Consider the following 10,438-nt stretch of genomic DNA (forward strand, 5'->3'; position numbering starts at 1 on the left):
AGCTTCCATGGAAATTGATTATAGTTTTCCATTTTGATATATTATCACATATTAACTTTGCAAGCAGGTGATGCTTTGTGAAGCCAAATTCCATTAGTCTTTTATTTAACATCAAGGGCAAAAATTCAATTGAAAGTAATTCAAACAGAGGAAAGTTAATTCCTATTATCCATAAGAAAAGGTATGTTGGTATTGGCTTAGTATCATAAGATTAAAGAGTGATAAAGGGCACAAGAACAAAGATTAAATAGCAAAGAACAGCTGTCTTGGATATAAAAGTGGAATCACAGCAGCCTAGTTGTTGGCAAAATTTTTGGATTCCCTGAAATAGTTCCTCAAGACGCAAAGTATCATGAAGTGGTTGATCCTGGCATTAGTTTGCATCCACCTGTCAGAAGGTTTTCATAGGTGAGTATCTCAGACCTTGCATTAAGTAAAAATAGAATTGAAACAATCTAAAGCATATCACTTTTAGTTAAAAAATGATGGCAAAATTATGTTTTTATCATTCCATGGCAAGCCTCGGTATTCCTGCTTCTTCGCTTAATCTCTTGTTTGTGTAATATTTGTTTGATGGGATATTATTGTTTTTAGCAACAAAAATATTTTTTAAAATGTGCAGATAGTTGTGACAGTGATATTCTGGCTATCTTTCTTGGTATGTAGAATAATTATGAAGAAAGGAAAATCCATTCGTGAAATTATGAGAGAGAATGGAGTGTTGGAAGAATTTTTGGAAAAATACCATATTGACCCTGGATTAAAATATCAATTCAATAAATTCGGGGCTACATATGAACCAATGACCAATTATTTGGACGTGAGTATTTAAACCACAGAAAATCTGTATTTTCCTTTCGTTCATCTGACTTTGTAACTCTAGCATTTAAGTTTATTTCCTGCACATTGTGATAGCTCTTCTCAGAACCAATCAATAGAATGTTATTTATTTATAATGAAGTATCACTTAGTTATTTCATCTTTCCTTTCTCTTATGAGCAACAGTAAATTGACTGCTGATGTTTGAACTCAGAAAAGAACACAATCCATTTATTTATTTAATTCAATTTTGGACGCTACCTGATTATTCAGCAGCATATTTGGCAGATTATTTTTTTTTTGCTGATTATTATTTTTTGCAGATTATTATTCAGCAAAAAGCAGTTTTCTGTATTTTTTAGTCTCGTGTGATTGGAACATTGTTTCTGACAATAACACTCAGATATCCCATCTTGTTAAAGAGCAACTTAATGTAATATGTATTTGGGATAGCTTTCTTTACTATGACTGGTGAGCATTCTGGGTTAGGGCTGCAATTTCTCTTTATTGATTTATTCCAGTTGAATAAAAGACAGCAACCAGGCCAAGCAGTCCATGCATAACTTACTCCCAAGTGGGACAACAACTCCAGTCTACAACTGGAATAATAAACAAATAACCCTTCAGATTTGAAAAAGTTTTTTCTCTTTTTCATGGAGAATGGGCAAGGTGAGAATAGAAAAACAACTGTTTCCTAGGGCTGCCGAATTTGGGCTGCCAAAATCCGGACATTGTGAAATGGCGGAGAACAGTGCACTGTGTCTCTTTGCTGTCATTTTGTAGTCATCCCAATGTTTGTATCCCTGGAACAGGTTCTTGTAGTCATAGAGATACTTTTGAGGTCCCACTAGATGGCAACATTTCAGAGAAGGGACTGAAGGATGCCTCCCCTATTTGATCTCAAGGACGGGCAGGTATTGTCAGGGAGAGGTAGTTCCCTACTTATGTAGTTACTCCAAAGTTTTGGTGAAACCTGCTCATAATTATTTTCATTTGACAGTCTTACTACTTTGGAAAAATAACAATTGGGACTCCACCACAAGATTTTCTTGTTCTTTTGGATACTGGCTCTAATGTTCTGTGGGTACCTTCTACATATTGCAGAACAATGGCCTGTGGTGAGTAGTCCACTCTGTTGCTGAATGTTTTGAATGTATGCTTCTAGACAAAATATTTATTTTTGTCAAAACCAAATATATTTCACCTTATTTAAAATCATTTATACCTTGTCCATTGATAAGGAACCTTTTCTGGGTTGCAGACCACAACTTAGCCCTCCGGTCAGTGACTGGATCACTGAAGGGAGCAGAGCTGAAAATTTGGGCTCTTTTCCCATCAGTTTAGATATTTTAAGGTGATACAGATAGGAATTAAATAATTCCATCTGATTTTGCTCTTACCTGCATCCTTATTTTGTTTTACAAAATTGAAAATAGTTGGTGCCTACAGTACTGGATTTCCCATTTTATAATTGTGTATATCATTTGCCAGGGCAAAAATGATAATTAGTTTAGAGGGAAAAAAAATCAAAATTTTAAATGTGTCACTGGCCCAAAATGTACAGCGTCATGATCAGCTCTACACAAAAGGGTTTTTCACCGGAAGTGCATTTCCTAACACCTTGGGGGGTTATTTTAAAATGCTGAAAGTTGCCATGTTGCTCATAGTTTTGCATTGATTTGGGTCCACAAAAGAAGACCTCTTGACCTGTACTAGTAAAGATGATTCTTATGCATATCTTTTTCAAAAATGCCTCTTTCAAACTCTTTCTACCCCCTTGCCATTTCAGTGTGATCAATTAGAACAGATGTCTCCACACTTGGCAACTTTAAGACTTGTGAACTTTAACTCCCAGAATTGAAATTGGCGTTGAAGTCCACAAGTCTTAAAGTTGCCAAGTTTGGAGACCTCTGGATTAGAATTTTGATGTGGATTTTTCCTACAACATGAGAGAAAGAAAATTGTGGGCTGGTAATGAAGTAAAGTACAGATCTGTTGTGATTTAAGTATGGACAAAAAGATCTTTCACCACACATAGAGCAAAGCTACTACTCTCTATTTTTTCTTGTTTTGTTGTAGAAAACCATAATATGTTTGACCCGAATCGCTCATCTACTTATTACAGCAATAATGAACAAACTTACCCCCTGAGATATGGATCTGGTAATTTGAGAATAATGATAGGTTATGATACTGTGCAGGTGAGTGGATTTTAACCAAGTTGTTAGTAATTGATTCCTTAACTATGCCACACCGATTAATTCATTAGAATTAGCTCTTTTTTATTTACATTTACACGTATAACTGTTTTAGGGGACCAATGCATAAAATAAGCATTAAAATGACCATAAGTCTAAAGAGAATAAACATAATGGAAGTAAATTGGTATCATAATAAAAGCCATAAAAACAGTATTCTGATTAAAATAACATACTAATTTAACACTGAAGGTCCAACATCAGATTAACTTTCACTATTTCTTGCATGGATGCAAGGAAGGGACCAGCAAAGTTTCCAAGGGAGAGAGTGCTATTACAAAAAGTCTGGTCTTGCAGTAGTCACCAGCTCAACCTTTTTTTTTTGTATAATGTCAATAAGATTAAATAACCTTGAACTCTTGTAAGGATGAGAAAAAAAGATATCCGATACCATTGGTGGGCATAGCTGGCATATTTGCTAAAGGGGATAGAATGCATTAGGGACAATGGCCCGAAACAAAATTCTACCACACCTTTATCACATAATTGGGGTAGCTGTCATCAACATCTTCAGGGGAGTAAGAAGAAAAAAGGCAATATATAACAGAACTGCTGCAATGTGACCAGAGCCCTGCCCTTTTTGTATTTGGGATCAGCAACAAAAACACAAAGTCTTGATTCTTTTATCACTTCCCATAGAGAATAAGCGTTTTCACATATGGATAACCTCAACTTTTAGCGAGCCACCACTGCCCTTGCTAGACGGTGGCAAGCCATTTCCATGCTATTGCAAAGAAAACGATATGGAAGTCACCAGAAATCAAGCTTGACTTGAACAAGACATTATGCATTGCTCACCATTTTGTATTCTTCTTCTTCTTCTTCTTTTTCTTCAGCGTTTGTCTCGCGCTCGGGCGAGGTCCGCTAATGTCCTTGAGTACTGCTTCCACACCTCTCTGTCTGCCACGTGTGTCGGGTCTGCCTTCGCGATCTCTAGATCGGCCTTGATCGTGTCCATCCAGCGTTGTTTAGGTCTACCACGCGGTCTCGCTCCTCCGACAGTCACCTTCATTACAGATTTGATGATGGATTCTTCCTTGGCGCGGCTCACGTGGCCGAACCATCGTAGCCGGGACTGCCTCATGACCGTGGGGATGGGCACGACGTTGAACCGTCCCACGCACTTCTTCGTTCCTGACGCGATCGAGTAGGGTGAGGCCTACCGACCATCGGAGCATTCGCATCTCCATTATCTGGAGTCTGCTTTCGACTTCTTTGGTCGTCGGCCAGCACTCTGCGCCGTAGCATGGCCAGGGCGCACCACAGAGTTATAGATTTTCGCCTTCAGGCGCATCGGCATCTTTCTTGTCACAGAGGACGCCCGTGACGGACTTCCATTTGCCCCACGCTGCATTGATCCTGGCTGCCACCTCAGTTTGTAGTAGGCCTTCTTCCCCAAGAGTAGTTCCCAGGTACTTGAAGGTGGAGGCGCGCGGTAGCTCCTGCCCGTTCACGTGGATGGAGCCTGTCATTTCATTGTCAGTGGTCAGGTATTCGGACTTCTTTAGGTTCAGCCGAGCCCGAACTGCTCGAGGCGGTCGTGCCACTGTTGGACTCGGTGCTCTAGTTCAGCCTTGCACAGGTTGGCCAGGAACACATCATCGGCGTAGAGCAGCGTCCATGGGGCGGGCGTGTACAGGTCGTGTGTAATTGTGTCCATCACCAGAATGAACAGCAGTGGTGAGAGAGCAGAGCCCTGGTGTACGCCGACGGTAATATTAAACTCCTCTGATATCCCAGCTGCCGCTTTACACGGCTTTTGTGACATCTGTATAGGAGTTGGACCCATTGTACGAGCAGCTCAGGCACGCCGTGGTCTCGCAGTGCGTACCAGATGAGATCGTGCGGGACTCGGTCGAAGGCCTTTTCCAAGTCTAGGAAGGCGGTGTGGAGCGGGATTTTCTTCTCTCTGTGAGCCTCCATCAGCATCCGCACACCGAAGATGGCGTCGGTGGTGCCGCAGTTCTTGATGAATCCAGCCTGGTTGACGCTGATGTCGACGGTGTCCCGAATGCGCTTATCAAGGACGCGTTCAAAGATCTTCATAGTGTGTGACAGTAACCTGACCGGTCTGTAGTTGGAGCAGTCCGCTGGGCTGCCCTTTCCCTTCCTAGTTGGAGCAGTCCGCTGGGCTGCCCTTTCCCTTCCGCTCACCATTTTGTATATCTTTATTATTTATTTATTTATTTTATCTATATATTTCTTCATTTCTTCATTTATTTGTCAATTACTTACAAGATACAGGTATAAGAATAAACATAGTTTTGAATACATGAGATAGATACTTATAAGAAAAATAAAAAGAAACAATAGGACAGGGACGGTAGGCACCATTAGTGTGCTTATACATGCCCCCTACAGGCCCCTTAGGAAGGGGGTGAGGTCAATAGTAGACAGTCTAAGGTTAAAGTTTAAGGTTTAAGTTAAAGTTTTTGGGGTTTATTTTAGAATCATAGAATCATTATCTTTATGATAAAGATATACACATTTCAAGAGAAAGTGCAGAGTTGTTGCAATGAACTACAAGTGAAATCCATTTTTCAATCTTCTCTTTCAGATCCAGAATATTGTAGTTCGAAACCAACAGTTTGGATTGAGTGTGGAGGAACCCACCGATCCCTTCTATTATAGCCACTTTGATGGGATTTTGGGTATGACTAATCCTACTCCAAACGCCCAGGGATCATACTCACTCTTGTACCAGATGATGAGTCAAAACCAGATTTCTGAACCTATTTTTAGCTTTTACTTCTCACGGTAAGATTAACTACATTATATTTGTGCCATAGCATGTAAGTATAATTATGGTTTTCTTCCAGAACGAGTGACCTGGAATGGAACAATTTACTTTTATTCCATGGCTCAATCCCATCATCACAAATATAATGTGGAGTTCAACATTTCAGCAATGAATGATATTGAAAGAGAGGGGAAACATCAGGTTAAGAAAGAGGTTTAAAATTATTTTTGGGTTAAATCATTGCTGATTTAAAAATTTCAGCAACGATCTCACCAAACTCCCCACCTTTCCTTGGGAAAGCCTGATTTTATCCTAAATGTTTTATCTCATAAACTTCCTCCCCCACTCCATAGAGTCCAGGGTAGTGTATCTCTTAACTCCACCTGTTGGGACCTTCCTCCTTTCAGCTCTTGATTCCACCACATATACTAAGGATTACTTTATTCACAGTATGAGTGTAAGAAGATTTTTACCCACATATGTGCCTCTAATTATATTCCTATCTCACCAATGAAATTGTGAAAAGTTGAATTTTCACAGCCTTTAAAAACATGGTTCTCAATGGAGTGAGCAGTTGTGTGAAGGGTGTGTATGTCAATGGCGGAACCTGGGATGGGTGGATAGTCAGTGTTAACACACAACAATCTGTGCTCAGTTTGCATTGTTATTTTGTAATTTTATCGAATAATTGGTTTTTTATTTTATTTTCTGGCCATATTTTCTGATGAAAATGACCCTAGGATTGTTTACTCTACACAAAAAGACCACAAGCAGATGAGAAGCTATAACTCTTTCTTTTGCCCATTTTTTCACTTTCCTCTCAGCCAACCAACTGTTCAGTATGGAGGAGAACTGATATTGGGAGGCATTGATCCCCAGATGTACACTGGGGAAATTACCTGGGCCCCTGTGACTGATCAGGCTCAGTGGCAGATCGGTATAGAAGAGTAAGTGATACTTTTTTCCTTCCTGATTTATATCGGATTCCATTTTATTTGAATGAGCTGCTTCTTCACCGTTTATAAATGATGGAAGGATATTCCTCTCATCCATTGGTTAGGTGTATTAGATTTTTGGCAGAACTGATTAATCCAATACTTATTTGCTACTTCTAAATTTGTTTGTGGGAAGGAAAACAGGCCTTCTTCTGCCTAGGATACAAATTTGGAAAACAGATGGGCATATCATTTCTCACCATCCACCTATCAACCTAGCCAGCCAACCAGCCAGCCAACTCCTCAATTGGCTAGTATTCTATCTGTCATCCTTGGATGGAGTGCAGATCACTATAAAACATATTGTAGCAATAGCAATAGCACTTAGACTCATATACTGCTTTACAATGCTTTGCAGGCCTCTCTAAGTGGTTTACAGAGTCAGCATATTGCCTGCAGCAATCTGGGCCATCATTTTACTGACCTCAGAAGGGTGGAAGGCTGAGTCAACCGTGAGCCGGTCAGAATTGAACTACTGGCCAGAATTGAACTACTGGCCATTGGCAGAATTAGCCTGAAATACTGCATTCTAACCACTGCACCACCACAGCTCTTAATGTAAATATAATACTTGTAAAAAAACCCAGCCAACAGTCCAATGAGCAAGATGCAGTTAGCAGTAACAATAATACTAACAATATTCATAATATCAAATCATCTTAATGTATCTAATTATATAAAGAGTAGTGTTATAGTAATTTTTTATTTCTAAGAATAATAAAATATCTTAAAATAACTTATTAAAAAAGGCTTCATCATTGAAAAGAATGAGATTTTATTTATTTATTTATTTATTTATTTTGATTTGTCAATCGCTTACAGGATAATAGGTATAAGTATATGCATAGTTATGAATACATGAAATGGGTACATATAAGAAAAATAAAAGAAACAATAGGACAGGGATGGTAAGCACATTGGTGCGCTTATGCACACCCCCTACAGACCTCTTAGGAAAGGGGTGAGGTCAATAGTAGACAAACTAAGGTTAAAGTTTTGGGGATTTGGGGGAGAAACCACAGAGTCAGGTAGAGTATTCCAGACATTGACCACTCTGTTGCTGAAGTCGTATTTCCTGCAATCAAGTTTGGTGCGGTTAACCTTGAGTTTGTATCAACTGTGTGCTCTTGTGTTGTATTGTGTTGTATTGTGTTGTGATGTAAGTGTCAAGTGAGTCTCTCATTAGGAAAATTTGAAACTACTTCCATCACTGCATTCAGAGGCCTAGTATTACGAGCCACAAGTTTAAAGAAAAAATAAAGAAAAAGAAGAGAAAAGTTTGCTTTCAATGTCAGTAATAAATAAAATTGACCATTCGATCAAGAACATGGAACGCCTTATGAGTGTTGGCATACATTTATGAAGAAAATTTGATAAAAACCCATTATCAATTCAATCCTAAGCATGTTTGGTCAGAAGAAAATACTACTGAATTTAGGAAACTATACTGATGAACAAATATGTTAAATAACTTAATATGCTGTGGAGTATGAAATCTATCTAGAAGATACATTCCTTCACACATGAAGCTATCTAATATTTGAAGCTCATTCATTTTGCTTTTCTGTTGTTGTTACATTTGCTGGTAATTGGCTTCCAAAATTTCTAGTAGAGATCTTTCCAAGGATCACTTGCAATATTTGTGCCTATTTGCTTCTATAAATACCACAGAAAATTTATTGGACATACTAATTTTAAAATATTGACCAATATTTATGCAATATGCATGGTCCTAACTATGGTGCCAATATTCATGGGTAATGCTCCATGAAGTAAGGCATCTTACTATCCAATTGATTCTTAGGTGTATGTAACAGTCTTGATCAGCGTTCCTCAAATTCCTTCCTTCCACTTCAATAATCCATCATGGCCTTTGTGGCAGTGGTTTTTTGGCCGAACCGGTAGTAAAAAAAGCCTACGATCAACTGAGAGGAGCAAAATAATCCTTTGACAATCAGCTGAGAGGAAGAGAAAAGCACAGGATTGGCCCTCCCACCTGCCCCTGCACTTTTCTCTTCTTTATCCTCCCAGCTGATTGGTGCTGCAGGTCTCAGCTGGTGTGGGGAAAGCTGTGCGCCAGCGTTAGGCAAAGCATGTCCACCAAGCCACGCCCACCAAGCCACATCCACCAAACCGGCGGTAAAACAATTGAATCCCACCACTGCTTTGTGGGCGATCCAGTCGGTAAAAGCTGGTTAAAGACTTTGTGTAGATTAAGAATCCATAGGCTTTTATTTATTTTACCAATTGTACTTTGCTTTAGTTGTTTCTAACAGTTTTAGTAATATTCTTATGTCCTTATTTTTTCCATAGATTTGCTATTGGCAACCAGGCTATGGGCTGGTGCAGTGAAGGCTGCCAGGGCATTGTAGACACAGGAACATCTTTGCTAACTATCCCACAACAATATATCACAGATTTCGTTCAGACTGTTAACTATGGTTCAGTAAGTAAAGAATCTTGAACAAATGTTGTGATTGTTCAGGGAACTGTTACCATTGCGACTAGAGAAATCTATTAATTTTGGTTTCATGCAGTTCCTCATTTTCTTGTTCTTACGTTTGTTTTTCCTGATTTCCACAATAGGATGTGAACTTGTTTTTGTTTTTGTTTAATCTACGTGAACATTTATATGCATTTTGGGGTATTTACTCCAAAATAACAGGGGAGTGGGGGTGTTGTTTGCTATTCCTTACAATGTACTTTTTTGTGCACAGTTGTCATGCTCCTGTTAGATCTGATTCTGAGGGAGAGGAGGAACAGCTGACAGTGAGTGGGGGTGTGGCTCCGGAGGTTGTGGAAGAAACTGGGGAAGGGCAAAGGCTGGCTGAGCATTCAGAGGAAGACCCAGGCCCATCCCCTCTTCATCCTAGGGCATGCAGGGAGGAGCAGATAAGGGAGAAATGTGAATGGCATGGTCTACAGGAGAGGAAAGGGCCCTGATCCCCTTCATGGGCTGCAGCTGTGAGGACTGTTTAAAAGGACAAACTGTGCATGGTCAGTGCTGGAAGCAAAGCATGAAATAATTCTAGTCTTTCAGTTCTTATCTGAGTCCTGGCATCCAATGTGTGTATTTATATATCTGTGGACGTCTTCAAGCCCTTATCCTGCCTTATCTCATTAATTGCTTCAGTGTGGTTTGTGTTGTTTTTTCTATTTATAATTTATATGTATTTGGAGTTTGAACGGAATTTCTTCCTTTTCACAACTATTTGTGGAGGAGTTTTTTATCCAGTCAATGATAATTGGACCTTTGAAGCCGAGTTGAAGGAATTAAAGGAACTTCACCTGTTTTTGTGACTTTGTTGCTTTTGTATCCCACCCTGGGTCATCACAACACTCGAACATTGTTGAGCTACAATAATATAGAAAAGGTTTTGCTAGTGGTTTAAGTAATCTCAGAAGAAAAAAATTAAGTCTACTCAAAAAAATGCAAAAATAATTATTTTTTCTGTCACTCTAGTGGTCATAAATAATCTGAATATCATTTCATTGACCCAAAGACATTTTGCACAGCTTAGAGGCAATTTTGGTAGACTGAAGAAAAGAGATGAGGGTTTATAGTGCTGCTGTAACCTGGCCGACCCCTCTTATTGCCTCAATTTAACCTTCCCTCACATTTGTTC

General features: G+C 39.3%; 1 protein-coding gene and 1 long non-coding RNA gene across 2 annotated transcripts; both read left to right on the plus strand.

Moving 5' to 3' along the window:
* Positions 1-300: 300 nt before the first annotated feature.
* LOC148126099 (uncharacterized) lies at positions 301-1,931 on the plus strand. The gene is made up of 3 exons (XR_015742824.1): positions 301-408; positions 667-820; positions 1,820-1,931. It is a non-coding gene; the product is annotated as an uncharacterized LOC148126099 (long non-coding RNA).
* Positions 1,932-2,765: 834 nt separating this feature from the next.
* On the plus strand, positions 2,766-9,276 carry LOC148126100 (pepsin B-like). The gene is made up of 5 exons (XM_087930362.1): positions 2,766-2,790; positions 2,899-3,020; positions 5,635-5,834; positions 6,642-6,764; positions 9,126-9,276. The coding sequence occupies exons 1-5, from the start codon at positions 2,766-2,768 to the stop codon at positions 9,274-9,276; spliced, it is 621 nt and encodes a 206-aa protein (XP_087786488.1).
* Positions 9,277-10,438: the final 1,162 nt, after the last annotated feature.

The sequence above is a fragment of the Pseudonaja textilis genome, chromosome 3 (genome assembly GCF_049901715.1).
Source record: "Pseudonaja textilis isolate UNSWEBS1 chromosome 3, rPseTex1.2, whole genome shotgun sequence".
Classification (NCBI taxonomy): Eukaryota; Metazoa; Chordata; class Lepidosauria; order Squamata; family Elapidae; genus Pseudonaja; species Pseudonaja textilis.